The following is a 16634-nucleotide window of genomic DNA, read 5'->3' as shown; positions in this document are numbered from 1 at the left end:
GCGCTCGCCAGACAGACAGAGAGAGACATAGAGACAGAAAGCGAGAAATCACCCCCCAGGGGGGATGGTCATGCCGCAATCCCTTCTCCTCCATTCTCCTCTTGGGATCTTGGGCACGCACGCACACACGCCCGGCGTGAGTTTTAAGCCACCGGGCCCGGGACACGAACCGCGGTCGACTATGTGGGAATCCAGCGACATAGCCATTACACTAACTGCTGGTTCCCAGAAGCATGTATTTTTGACAGTCTTGCTATACTGTGATCCTTTTGTCTCAGCCTCGTGGTCAGCTAGGACCACAGGCACCTGCCACTGCACTGGTCCTTTTAAGCTGAGCTGGGAGTCGAACTCGGGTCTCTCATGTAGACTCAGCTACCATACAGTAGTGTTCTCCCCCTGTGCCACTGTAGCTGGGTTTGTTTTATGTATTTTGTCTAGGTAGTTTTATTGTTTCAAGCTAGAAGAGAAATCTATGCCTTGTTATAGTTTTGCGGGAAGCAGAAGTCTATTTGCCCATGTTTGGACTGGGTCTTTGATTTATGTGCAAATCACTTAATTATTTTAGTCAAATGTATTAGACTTCACATTATATGTATTAACATCAATGTATGCTAATTTATACATACTTATTGGTAAGCCCAAGCAAATTACTGTCCTTTTATCTTAGGTAAGAACCACTAATACGTTTAATTTCTTCAAAGCTGTGCCGATTGGGAGATGCAGTTTTATTCAATTAAGTCAGCAGCAGTATAACAGGAAAACAGACAAATAAGCACACAGAAAACATCCACTATAGAAAGAAAATCTAGCCTGAATCTGTGTTGCCTTTTCCATTTATTGATATAACTCTGGAAGGTTGCCTAATGTATTTGAACCTTGGTTTACTCATCTATAAGTGAGACTAATCAGATGGTATTATTGTGATGATGAGCATAAAATGCATTAAGTATCTGACAAATATTGGGTCCTAGCTATATTTAAAGATGTCTTCTTCTCCTCTTGTAACGATGTATTTTTCAGTGTCCAGGTAACTGTGGGTTTAGTTACCGACAAAGGATTACATATTGCATTGAGTTCTGGTCTACTAAGAAATATAAGCCCCATCAGCTTTGGCCTATAGACTACCAAGAATGTCCGGTGCTACCTTCCTCTCAGGGTTACAAATGCAATGTTAGGAGCTGCTTGCATGTGGCCACTTGGAACGTTGGAAAATGGAGCAAGGTCAGTACACAAAACTGAATTTAAAACTTTCTGAATAAGACTTCTAGGTGTGGGATGCCTGGTAATCTAATTGTCTAACTAAATTTTCATGGTGATCTTATACCCCTATTGTCTGTAAAACCACTTTATCAGTTATTTGTGCAAATCTCTGTCTTTCTCTATGCTTGCTATAACTTGCTTACAAGTATAGACCATAACTAATACTTGTTTCTATTCCTCAGAGAACCTTGAACATTGGCTAACACTTTGAGTAGGTACTTAAGAACTATTTATTGGTTTAGTGAAGAAGTCAACAAATCTAACATATGTGTAAAACAATCACTTGCACTTTATTCTTAATTTCATTGATGGAAAACAAGTAAATATTACTTTTCAAACCTTACCTACAACTACATGAGAAAAACTCTCATTAGTCTTCATAAACATCATTGATTAATGTTTATTAAGTATTTATCACACACTGTTCACATAACTGCATGAAATAAATTAAGCCAGTTACTAAGAAATAATAGGTTCAGAATCATGACTGAGGATTTTTTCCTACTCGTGACTGTCCAGCCACCAGTATATTTATGTATTTTAGTAGTTTTAGACACTATTGACCCTCAATTTATTCCCAAAGGACCCAGATGTGGGTTTATTGCCCTTATTATTCATTATACATTTTATCTTCAAACTGTTTACAGTGCTCAGTGACTTGTGGAATTGGAGTTATGAAGAGAAGAGTAGAATGCATGGCTGAAAATGGTTGGCCCAGTGATTTATGCTTAAAGAGTTTAAAACCAAATGCTCAGAAAAAATGTTATGTTGATGAATGTAAGTAATAGACTTCCAAACTCTACCTAATAGCAAAGAGTTCCTAAGAAGTTTTATTTAAAATTTGAAAATAAAATATTTTTAGTAGTCATATACTCCACAAAATGAAATGTCAGATTTTTAAGGCATAGCAATATTTGTATGATTAAATTCATGTTGTGTTTATCATTTGTTCAGCACTGATAAGTTGTGTTGTCCTTAAAGGTAAATCATTTACAACCTGCAAAGAAATCCAAGTGAAAAACAACGTTACCAAAGACGGTGACTATTACCTTGACATTAAGGGAAGGATAGTAAAGGTATCATGAAAACAGTTCCTATTGGATTTTAACATTGACCACTGACTTGGGAAAAAAAAGCATCCTAAATCTCTGCATATTTCTTTTAGATCTATTGTTCAGGCATGCACTTGGAGAACCCAAAGGAATATTTATCACTGGTCAAAGGCGAAGAAGACAACTTTTCTGAAGTGTATGGCCTTAGGTATGAGCTGTGTTTTGGTCTATCTGTACATTTTCATGATCCTTCCAAAGAATTAGAAGTTGCATCCTTCTTAGTGATATTGAATAGTTTTTCACGTGAGAAAAGTAATTTAGGAGCAGATGGACATATTAGAACTTACGGCAGATGTTGCCCAGGGCTGTTCAGTAATGAAGACTGGAGCATTAACATTTGCTCCCAGAGAGATTGACCAAGAACGCTATGGATGAACAGTAGAGTAGAGAAGGGATGAATTTAAGACTTATGTGTATTTTGATAGAAATCAACTTAATTCCTTTAACAAAAGCTAGGAGAATTATTTTTCAACAAACTATTCTTGAAATGTCCATTGAGACTTTTCTGCATTGACCTTGAATAAGTTTTACTTCTTTTTTGGTTATTGTTGATACCATTTTATTGAGAGAGCTTGAAGTGCCTTTTATCTTTCTACCTCCAAGGTTTATTATTTATCTACATTAAGGTTTAAGAACTATATCTCATACTAAAATATTTCAATGTTACAGGCTACAAAATCCATATGAATGTCCTTTTAATGGAAGCAGGAGGCAAGACTGTAAATGTAAAAATGACTACTTAGCTGCTGGATACACTGTTTTCAGCAAAATAAGAATTGATCTCACTTCCATGCAAATTAAAAGTAAGTGCTGAATCTCCATTTTTAAGCCAAAAAAAATCTATTTGCTGATAAAATTCTGACAATATGTTGGTATTTATGGAAATAGCCCAACTCCATAAAACATTTTTTTTTTGGAGAGGTTTTTTTGTTTTTTTTTTTGCTATAGGGCGTGTGCGCTCGCCAGACAGACAGAGAGAGACATAGAGACAGAAAGCGAGAAATCACTCCCCAGAGGGCATGGTCACACCGCAATCCCTTCTCCTCTATTCTCCTCTCGGGATCTTGGGCACGCATGCACATGCGCCCGGTGTGAGTTTTAAGCCACTGGGTCTGGGATGCGAACCACGGTCGACTACATGGGAGTCCAGCGACATAGCCATTACGCTAACTGCTAGTTCCCTATAAAACATTTTAAAAAAGGTTTATTCACAGTTGTGTGACCACAACCTGGAAAAACATGAGCCCAAACAGATCTTGAGAAACTCTTTTATTTAGTTCTGAGAGTGAGAGATACTAACAAGCTGTAAATCAGCCTATGGAGTTTATACATTGATCTGCACCCACGACAGGACATCTAGAAGTGGGCAATTACAGATTATAGGTAGGCGTGGAAAGCCTTCAGTTAGTAATAGGTTAAATACACAAGTCTTTGTTTCAGAGAAAATCAGTCAGCAGAAAAGAAAATCTTACCAAAGGTAAAAAGGCCTTACTAGTTGTCACATGATATTTTACCAGGATCAGATTGTAAAGACTAACCCATAATTATCAACCAGAGAGGCTTGTTAAGTAGATGAACTGTTTATTGGTATGACTCTCCTTAGTTTTCTTGGAAAATTTTAGAATAAAGAAATGTGGTCAGTTTCAGTTCTCATGAGTATGTATGATAGACAGTGTCGAGAGAAAGGCCTAGCATTATGCAACAACTACTTAAAATTTCAAAACAATGTTATTAAATTTTTTTCTTTTACTTATTAATTTTAATGATTTATACATTTAATCACTATAGATAACTTAGATTGTAAAGACATTTTACCCAGCATGATATATACACCTCACTCAGTCCAGCCCAGTTGAGAATACTATACATGTCCTCATCAACAAATGATACTTCCTCTTCAATGACATGGATCACAGAGACCCTTAATGACAATGTAATAGTAATGACAGTAACCAAATATGGCCCTTCCGAGATAAAACCCTCTACCACAAAATCTCCAATTACATGATAAACAAGGAAGTTAATATCTTTGACCTATGTGTGTAGAGTTAATAATAATTAATAGTTTTGGGACTAGCAGATTGCATAATGGTTAAGTTGCTGATTTCCATGTAGTCAACCATGGTTCAAGTCCCGGACTGGCGGCTTTAAACTCACTTTGAGCATGTATGCCTGTGTACCTGAGATCCCTAGAGGAGAATGGAGGAGAAGGGATTGTGCTGTGACCATCCCCCTGGGGGCAGATTTCTCACTTTCTGTCTCTCTGGCAAGCGCATATATCTTATAGCAAAAAATATCTCTTTAAAAAAATAAAAATAAAAAAATAACAGTTTTGAATTGTAAGTTATCAAGTATTTTTGCATATATTATCTCTTTGATTTTTATAAAACTCTTTCTTAGATAAGGCAGATTTTATATCACAATCTTACAAGTGATGAAATAAAGATATCCAAATGGAAGTTAAGTGACTCATCAGAATCCATACAATTAGCATATGGCTAATACTTATCTTCCTATTTCACTGAGAAAATAAAATGAACCAGGGGAAACTTTCATAATTTCCCAGTGCGACATCTGCCAACCTATTAATACTTAAAAATTTCCCTGTATTCTTTGTCTTCTTGTTTGTTTGCTGTGCTCCCATTTAAGGCAGACACCTCTACTTACGTGCTAGGTTCATACCTTATATTGTACTTATTCAGAACATTAGTTCAGAAGATTTCCCACAAATTTTATGTAGAATCTTAAGCACTATTACCAGTTAGGAAATATTGCTAACAATGTTTGCCAAAATAAGATTAAAAGTAATAATAAAGTGCAGTGACAGAAGACCCCTCAAATTAGCACTTTTGAGCTTGATTTCAAATTGCCTAAATTCATTGATACACAGTTGTCTCTCAGTATCTATGGGGATTGGTTCCAGGATACCCCAAGGATACCCAAATCTACAGATGTTCAAGTATGCAGATTTGTACAGAATGATGTGGTATTTGCATATAACTTATGTACATCCTCTCATGTATTTTTAACCTCTAAATTACTTATGGCACCTAATGCAATGTAAATGCCATATAAATAGTTGTTATACTATATTGTCAGGGAATGATGAAAAGAAAAAGTCTGCATGTTCAGTGCAGACATAACCACTGAAGGTCTAATAACATAGTGCATAAGTTAAGGATACAGAATGTAAATCTACCTATAAGCACTGATGCATTACTTTGTCATTATTTACTTTTAAGTAATTTCTTTAGTAATTTTGCTCTTGACCTCACTACATCTGTTTTAGATATTTACTCTAATGTAAAGTATAATAAAGCATTTATTTCATCCTAGAAACTTCTGTTATAAATACATATATACCTGCTGTTTCTTTTTTTAAAGAGGTATTTGTTGAGTCTCCCTTGACTCTTTTTTTTTTTTGAGAGGCTTTTGCTATAGGGCACATGTGCTCACCAGAAAGACAGAGAGAGAAAAAGAGACAGAAAGTGAGAAATCAACCCCTAGGAGGGATGGCCACCCAACAATCCCTTCCTTCTCCTTCCATTCTTCTCTTGGGATCTTGGGCATGCATGCATACATGCTTGGTGAGTTTAAGCCACCAGGTCCTGGACTTGAACTGCGGTCGACCACATGGGAGTCCACCGACATAACCATTACACCTGTGCTGTGACCATCCCCCTGGGGGCAGATTTCTCACTTTCTGTCTCTCTGGCAAGCGCATATATCTTATAGCAAAAAATATCTCTTTAAAAAAATAAAAATAAAAAAATAACAGTTTTGAATTGTAAGTTATCAAGTATTTTTGCATATATTATCTCTTTGATTTTTATAAAACTCTTTCTTAGATAAGGCAGATTTTATATCACAATCTTACAAGTGATGAAATAAAGATATCCAAATGGAAGTTAAGTGACTCATCAGAATCCATACAATTAGCATATGGCTAATACTTATCTTCCTATTTCACTGAGAAAATAAAATGAACCAGGGGAAACTTTCATAATTTCCCAGTGCGACATCTGCCAACCTATTAATACTTAAAAATTTCCCTGTATTCTTTGTCTTCTTGTTTGTTTGCTGTGCTCCCATTTAAGGCAGACACCTCTACTTACGTGCTAGGTTCATACCTTATATTGTACTTATTCAGAACATTAGTTCAGAAGATTTCCCACAAATTTTATGTAGAATCTTAAGCACTATTACCAGTTAGGAAATATTGCTAACAATGTTTGCCAAAATAAGATTAAAAGTAATAATAAAGTGCAGTGACAGAAGACCCCTCAAATTAGCACTTTTGAGCTTGATTTCAAATTGCCTAAATTCATTGATACACAGTTGTCTCTCAGTATCTATGGGGATTGGTTCCAGGATACCCCAAGGATACCCAAATCTACAGATGTTCAAGTATGCAGATTTGTACAGAATGATGTGGTATTTGCATATAACTTATGTACATCCTCTCATGTATTTTTAACCTCTAAATTACTTATGGCACCTAATGCAATGTAAATGCCATATAAATAGTTGTTATACTATATTGTCAGGGAATGATGAAAAGAAAAAGTCTGCATGTTCAGTGCAGACATAACCACTGAAGGTCTAATAACATAGTGCATAAGTTAAGGATACAGAATGTAAATCTACCTATAAGCACTGATGCATTACTTTGTCATTATTTACTTTTAAGTAATTTCTTTAGTAATTTTGCTCTTGACCTCACTACATCTGTTTTAGATATTTACTCTAATGTAAAGTATAATAAAGCATTTATTTCATCCTAGAAACTTCTGTTATAAATACATATATACCTGCTGTTTCTTTTTTTAAAGAGGTATTTGTTGAGTCTCCCTTGACTCTTTTTTTTTTTTGAGAGGCTTTTGCTATAGGGCACATGTGCTCACCAGAAAGACAGAGAGAGAAAAAGAGACAGAAAGTGAGAAATCAACCCCTAGGAGGGATGGCCACCCAACAATCCCTTCCTTCTCCTTCCATTCTTCTCTTGGGATCTTGGGCATGCATGCATACATGCTTGGTGAGTTTAAGCCACCAGGTCCTGGACTTGAACTGCGGTCGACCACATGGGAGTCCACCGACATAACCATTACACCAACTGCTGGTCCCTACATCTGCTGTTTCAAGGGCAATTTATGAGATGAATATTTTTGTAATAAATAAAATTTATTCATTAAAAATCTGTTCTATGTTTTGTACTATAATTATGACATTTTTGCTTAGACTTTAAAATTATTTAAGCACATTTAAGAATGTAATATGAAAATTGTATCCTTGACGGTGAAGATCACATTCTTATCTTGATGTTGAAGAATTTTATTTATTTTTTTCTAGCTACAGACCTCCTTTTTTCCCAGACAATATTTGGAAAAGCAGTTCCATTTGCCACAGCTGGAGATTGCTACAGTGCTGCCAGGTGCCCACAGGTATTTGATATTTGTTCGATTATTTTTCCTTCCCGAGAAAATTATGGTTGTGTTTTTTCTTTATTCATTTCTTTGACCAGAACATTGGAAGAAACATAAAAAGAAATGTAAAACTTCCCATGTACATTTTATTTCAAAGGTCGTAGATAAAATTCAGAGGGAAGTATCTTTGCTATTTTTTGGTTTATATATAATAATATAATATAATAAGAATAATTTGACATATAATAATGTAAGAAGAATTTTAAATGATTCATATTGTATTTCGCCTTCTATAAAACTTTGTCATTTTAAATCTTTCTACCTAGTCCAGAGAAATGAATAAATATTCATTAGAAAGTAAAGAAACAAATGATCAACAAGCGCTGCTAGCATCAGTTATCCTAGCTATCTGCATCTGACATTCCCAAATGATATTCTATTATCTGTGTTTTTATTTTTATTTTATCCTTTATTACCAGAGTTCTCCTTGCATACTCCTTGTCATTTCCTTGATTTTCAATACAGAGCGTGCTTCCAATAAAAAAAAATGTACTGTTTCATGTTTAATGAGGGATTTTATGTAGTCCACATGAAAAACATTTTTATGATATGATGGAGAATTTTAATGTGGCTGTGAATACAGCATGGTTAGGTAGACTCCTAGCCAACTGAATGCATGAGTTGAATCTATTTTCCCATGTGTAGTAATTAATATATTGCTGTCATTTTAAAGAGAAGTAGTTGATAGTCTGCCATGGCCCTCTCAGAGTTTCCATTCACTGTCTTCATGATGTGACATAGAAAGTGTGCTTATTTTGAAAATAAAGGACATTTTCTATACTAGAAAAAAGAGCAGGAGAAATTAGAACTATAGACTGAAATGAGTAATATAAATATTAACTGAAGTAAGTATACAAATCTTAAGTACAGAAACTCAGCTGGAACCTGTTGATGCTACACGGAAAAGATTTAGGTGTTTCATTTGACTATGATGCATGTAGGATGATGTAGTAAGAGCATGGAGTAATTTATAGACAGCCTAATATTAATAATAAGATACCAAAACAAATATTGAGATCAAAAGATTTATTTTCCCTTGGAATATTCTACTTACTTAAAAAGTTCTGTCAGTAAAAGGTAATTTTTAATCTATCTAGGAGTAACAGAAATTGCCAAGATAAAAAAATACCATGGAACATGAAGAAGGTAGCCAGAAAAAATGTAGAGGTGACAATAACTATTCTTAAATATGTGAAGAGCTACCATGGAAGAGGAGTAGGGCTGTGGGCGTCACTCCTGGAGGCATTAACAGGGCAGCAGAAAGAAGGCTTTTGATAGGGAGAATGGTTCACTAAAGAAAACTCCAAATCTGGGGCCCAAATATAGCCTAATTTTTTACCTCTATTTTTATAGACTGATACTGTGTCTTGCAACCTTGCAGAACTCATTTCTTAGTTGTAGCATTTTTTAGTAAGTTCTTTAGGGTTTTTTATATAGATGATGATGTCATCTGTGAATAGAGTTTCACTTTCTCCTTTTCAAGCTGAATGCTTTTATTTCTTGATCTGTCTCATTGTTCTCACTACATCTTCCAGTATAGTGTTGAAGAGAAGTAGTGAGAGCAGACATCCTTATGTTCTGATTTTAGGTAAAAAAGAATCAGTTTTCATCATTAAGTATGTTGGCTGTGAGTGTATGTTAAGTAGGTTATCATGAGTATATGTTAAGTAGGTTTGCTGTGAATGTATGTTAAGAGGTTAGCTGGAGTGTGTATTAAGTATGTTAGCTGTGAAGGTATGTTAAGTATGTTAGATGTGAAGGTATGTTAAGTATGTTAGCTATGAGTATTTCATAGATGCCCTTGACCAGAGTGACAAAGTGGCCATCTACTTCTTGCTTAAGTGTTGTTATCATGAAAGGGTATTGAATTTTGTCAAATGCTTCTTTTGCATCTATCAAGATTATTCTGAGATCTAGTCCATTACTGTATTGAAGCAGTGTAATACACTGATTGATTTTTAACTTTGCATCCCTGTGATAAATCCTACTTGGTCATGACTCTGGTGAGTGTGTTAGGGAGCAACATTGACCTGGGTCTGGAAGAGTTGGAGCTTGACCCTGGAGAGCAGGACACAGCTGCAATTCAGAACCTGGAACTCGTCATGGCAGCTTGGGCTCCTGGAGATGAGGTAGCATGCATTGTTGACCATAGGCCCTGGAATGCTGGGACATGGCAGTAGTCCAGGCTCTGTGAGGCTGGGTACAGCAACAACAAGGGCCTAACAAGGCAGAAGAACACTGTGGCCTGGGCCCCCAATGGGTGGGGAGCACCCGGAGAGGTGGGATGCCTCAGCAGGACTAGTCCATTTTCAGGTAGGCCATGTACCGCGTCTAACCAGGAAGTCATAATGGCACAGTGTAGCCAGAGATCTGATTTCCGGAGTCACTAGGCACTGTCTACTCAGCTCCAGAGGGTGCAGGTATATGGGTTGGCAGAGCTTCCAGAACCCTGGGGTTGGGCAGTGCATCAGCTGTGGCACTGGGGGATCATGGTTTGCCAAAGGCTATAGGTCCCTGGGGAGTATGACACAACTTCAGCTCAGCTCTAAGGGGAAAGTGTCCCGGCGACTGGAATAGGGGGATGGGGCAGCCCCACAGGTGGTTGACTTTAGGGGTTTGGGCCTAGCAGCAGCTCAACTTGGGGATGGCATGCTTCTGAGTAGGCATGTAGTGGTGGCAAAGTCTTGGAATGGAGAGGTTCACTGGCTGCTCGCCCCAGGGCAGCACTTATTTAGCAGTAACTCCGGTTCAAGGCGGTGCAGGACTGTAGTAGCATGACCATGGTGTAGATTTGGGGGTGAGGCACAGAGTCGTCCCCTTCTCTGGGGGTAGCTCAGTGCATAGGCTTTGGGAATCTCCCTCAGCTGGCTCAGAGCCTGTGAGGACTATAGGAGTCTAGTAGCAAAGACTGAAGTGTCTGTGGTAGTGGTAGCAGCTGCTGGGTCCTCTTTCTTACCTTTTCTTGCAGAAAGGAGTCCCTCCTAGTCCTGAGCTGATCCCTACTGGGAGAATGAGGTGGGAAGGCAAAATGTTTTCTTCTTTTTCCTATGTGGTCATCCTGAGTTTCTATGCTCTATAGGATTTTTTGCTGCTGCTTTGCTATTTTCCTGAGCTCTGCTTTAGCTATTTTGGGCAAGGTGGAATTGCCTATTCACTGTTTTGTGTATGTGTATGATTTAAGAGGTTTTTGCCATAGGGCACATGCATTTGCTAGAGAGAGAGAGAGAGAGACAGAAACAGAGACAGTGAGAAGAGTAAGAAATCACCCATGGCCATCATCCCTTCTCCATTCTCCTCCTGGGATATTGGGCATGCATGCACATGTGACTAGCATGCTTTCAAGCCACTGGGTTGGGGGACTCAAACCACAGTCAACCATGTAGAAGTCCAGTGATATAACAATTACCCATCTGCTGGCAACATTGTTTTGTGTTTTTATTGTTGGGGGAAGATAGCTAGGAGCTTCTAGCTGGTCATCCTGATGATGTCACTTCTTAATATGTATGTGCATGTATACATTTATTTAAAGTAGTGTAATATTCATTTCCTCTTTTACTCTCTGGACCACGTAGATGTAGTCACCATACCAAGTATGATTCCAATAGCCAAATCACAAATAATACTTCAGAGTAGGAGAAAATATTTGCAAGTGTCATTTCCTTGTACCTAGGATATGCATAAAGAATTTTGAAAATTCAACAATAAGGAAGCAAAACCATAATTAAAAAATGGGCAAAACACTTGAACAAACACTTTACCAAAGAAGATATAAGAGATAAGTAAGCATGTGAAAGATGCATAATATCATTAGCCTTTGGAGAAATGAAATCAAAACCATGGCCAGATACTACTTCAAGATGGGAAAACAAACAAAAAACTTGACAAGACTAAGTGTGAACAAGGAAGCAAAGCAACTGGGGTTTTAGTCTGGTGGAAATTCAAATGGCACTCTTTAAAACTGGAAAAAATTTTAAGTAAAGTTAAGCACACACAAACTTCTGAGCAATAAAAAGGAAGGAATGATTGCTACATGCAACAACACAAGTGGATCCCAAAGGCAACATGCTGAGTGGAAGAAGCCAGTCTGAAAGATTACATGGTATGTGATTGAATTCGTATGACACTTAAAGGACATTCCAGGAAAGGCAAAGCTATAGCAACAGAAAGCAGATCAGTATTTCCCAGGAGTTAGGAGGGAGGATGAGACTGACCCTGAAAGAGAATGTGGGGAAGTATTTTTGAGGATAAAAGAATTGTTCTTTATTCTGATTATGGTGATAGTAACATAAATTTGCACATACGTTAAAACTAATAAAACGATACACCAAAATGACAGCTTTGTTTTGTTATTTTTAAAAGTAAAATTTAAAATGTGAATGGATATAACGTCTGTTTAAAGAAACAAAAGCTGATTGACTTGCAAAACGAAACCCAACTACATGCCATATGTATAAAAAACACCTAAACCAAAGTGATTCATAAAGGCTAAAAATAAAAGGATGGCAAAAAATATACAGAATATAAAAAGAACAAGGGTAGTGATCCTAAGTGACAAAAGAAAACTCAATTGTCAAATCATGAAGCCATGGCAATAGAAGTGTTAAAAATAAGGTAATCACGGGGCCAGCAGGTGTGTGGTAGTTAAAGGTGCTGGACCCCCACATGACTGACTGTGGTTCAAGTCTTGAACCTGGTGATTTGCTTTCTCACTTTCTCTCTCTCTGTCTGATCAAACTGGAAAATAATAAATAAAGTTAAATAAAATAATTCTTTAAAAAATAATCACAATGAAGACTTAACACCTGAATATTTTTCATCAATAACACAGCAACAACATTTATGAAGCAAAACTACAAGAAATGCTATAGATACACTCTATCAATAGAAAAGTTTAATCTTCCACTGTCACAAGCCAGATAAAGTGGAGAAAGAAAGAAAGATGAGCTGAACAACCTAATCAACATAGTAGATTATATAGATATATTAAACTCCACATCCTGCAAGTAAAGATACATAGTCCAAATATTTAACTAGTGACTGTGAACATTCAAGATCGATGTTGGCCATGATCTACTGGCATTGTCTGAGTGTAATTATTTCTCTTAATCTTATGTAATCAAATATTAGTTACAAGCCAGCAAAAGAGATACATTTGTGGCTTTGCACAAAGTACAGAACATCTATTTCACTTTCAAAATATGCATTGTAAAGTCACATCACACTCCTTAACTTCATATCGGATTGCAATGTGGCAAAGTTTATTTTCCATAAAGAATGCCATATGTGTCCATTCTCTTTTTAGCATTCATGTCCTCGAGTACTCTGTCATATGCAAACACAGAGGATGTGGTTTTGATGAATCCCAAACAACAGAACAAGTTCTTTCTGTGACATCAAACATCTGGAGAGGATTCATGCAAATGTGTAACTTAACACAGAGTCTGGTTTATATATTTCTTAGGACCTCTCCAAAAATATTGAGTAGTTTGTATTTTTCGTAACATTAGCCTCAGTTGATATATGTAGACCAAATATAGTTGGGCATTGCTCCTTTTAGCAGCACACACCTATGCTCAATAATATCTTTTTTTTTTTTTTTGGAATAGGACTTGTCTTACAGAAGTGTATAGAAAATCATGTTAGGGAGGCATCTCGGCCTGAAGAGGACAGAGGAATATTGGGCTGGTTCTGTTTTTCCCAAGGACATCAGACAGATTGATAAAATGGAGTATGTTTATGCATCTAGAAACTTGGATTTCCCAGTTTATAGCTACATAGCTTTTTTTGTGATGTTGCAGGAAAAAAAGTCAAGTTATACAAAAATTGGAGAAAGGGAAATAACTGTTTTATTGTTTAAAAGCCTGATTGATAACCTCTTATTCAGAGTCTATGCTAATCAAGGAACTGTTTTATGATAATTGACTTTCTGAGAAGATATGATCTTTTTCATTTTTTAAAATTTTATTTATTACCATTTTTAATTTTTGCTATAGGACACATCACTCACCAGAGATAGACACACAGAGAGAGAGAGAGAAAGCGGGAAAGCAAGTCTCCATGTCTAGGACTTGAACTGTGGTCGGCCATGTGGAAGTCCAGTGCCCTAACCACCACACCAACTCCTGGCCCCAAGAAGATATGTTCTATGAGGAGGGTTAACTAGATTAAAGGGATTTTTTTATTCCATTTGACTGTTATATAATTTACTTTTATATCAGAGTCCCGTGATTTTTTTTTTTTAAATTTCATTGGCCAGACCTTACTTAGTTCAACATCAACATGTAATAAAAAATACCAGATTTCCAGAACTTGGTAATCTTTTCAAAGTAACGGCATTTGTGAAGCCTCATATCAGAAGACTGTTCACATTTCTAGGTTCCATTGTCAATTTACTTCTCTCTATCACATTAAATATATGACCCGAAGGTGTATCTTTAAAGGAAAATGGAGTGTTGGACAAAGTTGACCAGTCTTGAAATGAGTTAGTTATTAGAGAATAAATAATCTCCATTTGAGAGGCTCAAAAAGGAAGTATCATCAAGAAAGGAAAACACGTTGTATAGAGTTAAAACTTTTAGGTTTACCTATCCTTGACTTCAGAATAGGTATCTAAAGAGACAGTGCTGGCTTCAGAGGGGAGGGAGATCAGCCGGGAAGATCAGTTCCTTCCTGAAGAAGGAGCTGAATAAAGATGGTACGATGCAAAGCAGCAGATGTACAGGATGAGAGCTAAGGTATAACATGAGGACATTAGGTAATAGGTAATAATGTCATACCAAATTTGGGTATATCGTGCTAAATGAATACATTTTAGCTACTCTGGCCATAAAAGGAAGCAAAGAAAAAGGGGAGGGTAACTGAGATGATGGATATTTCAATTTGCTTCCATATAATGCTCTGTTTATATCCAGATATGTATCGTATATCATCATATTATATACCTTAAGTAATGCAATAAAATATATTTTTAAATATGTATGTATATTTTTAGTTGCTCTCATAGTGAACGATTTCTCAATTGTTAAAAAATTAGCTTTGAGGGCCAGCAGATGCCATAGTGGTTAAGGTACTGGACTGTCACATAGCCAACTGAAGTTTGAGTCCTGGACTTGGTGGCTTGAAACTCAAGCTGGGTGCATATAGGCCCAAAGTTCCAAGAGATGAATGGTAGAAAAGGTATTGCTGTATGACCATGCCCTCTGGGGTGGTGATTTCTCTTCCCCTCTCACTGTCTCTCTCTGTCTCTCCAGCCAGTGCATATACCCTATGGCAGAAATGTTAAAAAGAAAACTATTTTTGACATTTACCTTCAAGTAGGCTAAAGTTTTTGTCTTAAAAGACATATTAAAATTGAAATAATTAATATACCTATTTGTGCATTTATTACTTCTAAAGTCCCATAACAATGTGCTAGTCCCTTCTTATGGCACTTATAGTCTTCTACATTTTATTACATTTATTTATATATTCCCAATGTCTCTTGGTGGGCAGGTTGAACCTAGGCAGCAGGGAGTGCTGGGCTGATGGAGCACCACAAGTTCTAAAGACAGTCCTAGGGTGTGGAGGTACACTCACGAGAAGAGACTTGTCGAGACCAGGCCCATGCATAGTCTAGTTCACCTACCAGATTTAAAGTAAAATCTATCTTTGAACTCCCAAGTGCTTACCACCTCTACACCATTCAATTAATTTTGAACAAATGAGTGAAATGTATTTATCTCTATCAAAATCACCCTAAATTTTAGATGGACCATTTTGCCATGTTTTGAGATTATGTTATGTAACTTCTAAATGAGTACCAAGAACAAAAGTAAAGCTCCTAAAAATTAGTTCAGAGAAATGGGGTAGTGTATGTTTCTATACCTAACCGATTGACTTTATGACCACCTAAGCCTCTTTTTTTTTTTTTTTTTTTTAAATTTATTCTTAACCAGTGTACATTTTTACAGTGTACTGCATGGTTTTTCACAGCATGAATACAGTGCATATGAGTCAAGTCAAAGACATTATCATATAGTATCATCATGTACTATTACCATATACTATCATATATTATCATCAGAAGATAACTCTTTAGTGTCTATTAAATGTGTTTTTTCCCTGATTCCTTCCCTTGCACCCCCTATTAGTCCCCCATAATGTCTCTAGTATCTTCCATTGCCTTCCCTGCTATTATACCTTCCACTCTTTCAGTTTCTGCTATACACGGACAGACATTTGGTATTATTGAGCAGGGAAATACAATGTTTGTCTTTCATAGTCTGGCTTGCTTTGCTTAGCAGCAAACCTTCCATATTTTTCCACTTTGTATCATATGCCAGGACCTTATTGTTTTTTTTTTTATGGCTGAATAGTATTCCATAGAGTATATGTGTCACAATTTTCAATCCGCTCATCTGTTCTTGAACTTTGGGTTGATTCCAAAGTTAGTTGACTTTGCGGTTGTCCTAGCAATTGTGAATAATGCTGCAATAAACATAGATGTGCAAGTGTTTTTTTGACTAAGTGTTTTCCTAACGTCTGGGTAGATACCTAAGAGTGTAATTACTCGGTAGTGTGTTAGTTCTATTTGTAGGTTTCTGAGGAAACTCCATATCATTCTCCACAGTGGTTGTACTAATTTACTAAGTCTCTTATTTGTCGGTTGGATTATTTTATTTCTAGCGTGTATACATTTGAAGGCTTTCATGTCCTATTGAAGAGGGAAGTACAGAGCAAGTGAAAGACTAGAACGATAGTATTAGGTTATAAAAACACTGTATGGCCCAACCTCGGCATT

General features: G+C 36.6%; 1 protein-coding gene across 1 annotated transcript in view; it reads left to right on the top strand.

The window, feature by feature from the left end:
- Nucleotides 1-16634, top strand: part of ADAMTS20 (ADAM metallopeptidase with thrombospondin type 1 motif 20) — a 183356-nt gene that overhangs the window by 161519 nt on the left and 5203 nt on the right. The window contains exons 32-37 of the mRNA XM_006168548.1: nucleotides 1021-1221; nucleotides 1908-2037; nucleotides 2242-2336; nucleotides 2426-2520; nucleotides 3042-3175; nucleotides 7722-7813. Coding sequence (XP_006168610.1) covers nucleotides 1021-1221; nucleotides 1908-2037; nucleotides 2242-2336; nucleotides 2426-2520; nucleotides 3042-3175; nucleotides 7722-7813 — 747 coding nt within the window. The remainder of the gene's footprint in view (nucleotides 1-1020; nucleotides 1222-1907; nucleotides 2038-2241; nucleotides 2337-2425; nucleotides 2521-3041; nucleotides 3176-7721; nucleotides 7814-16634) is intronic.

The sequence above is a fragment of the Tupaia chinensis genome, unplaced genomic scaffold (genome assembly GCF_000334495.1).
Source record: "Tupaia chinensis unplaced genomic scaffold, TupChi_1.0 Scaffold145870_1, whole genome shotgun sequence".
NCBI classification, from domain to species: domain Eukaryota; kingdom Metazoa; phylum Chordata; class Mammalia; order Scandentia; family Tupaiidae; genus Tupaia; species Tupaia belangeri.
The sequence above is the reverse complement of the archived record's forward strand: the minus strand, read 5'-3'. Positions and strand labels throughout refer to the sequence as shown.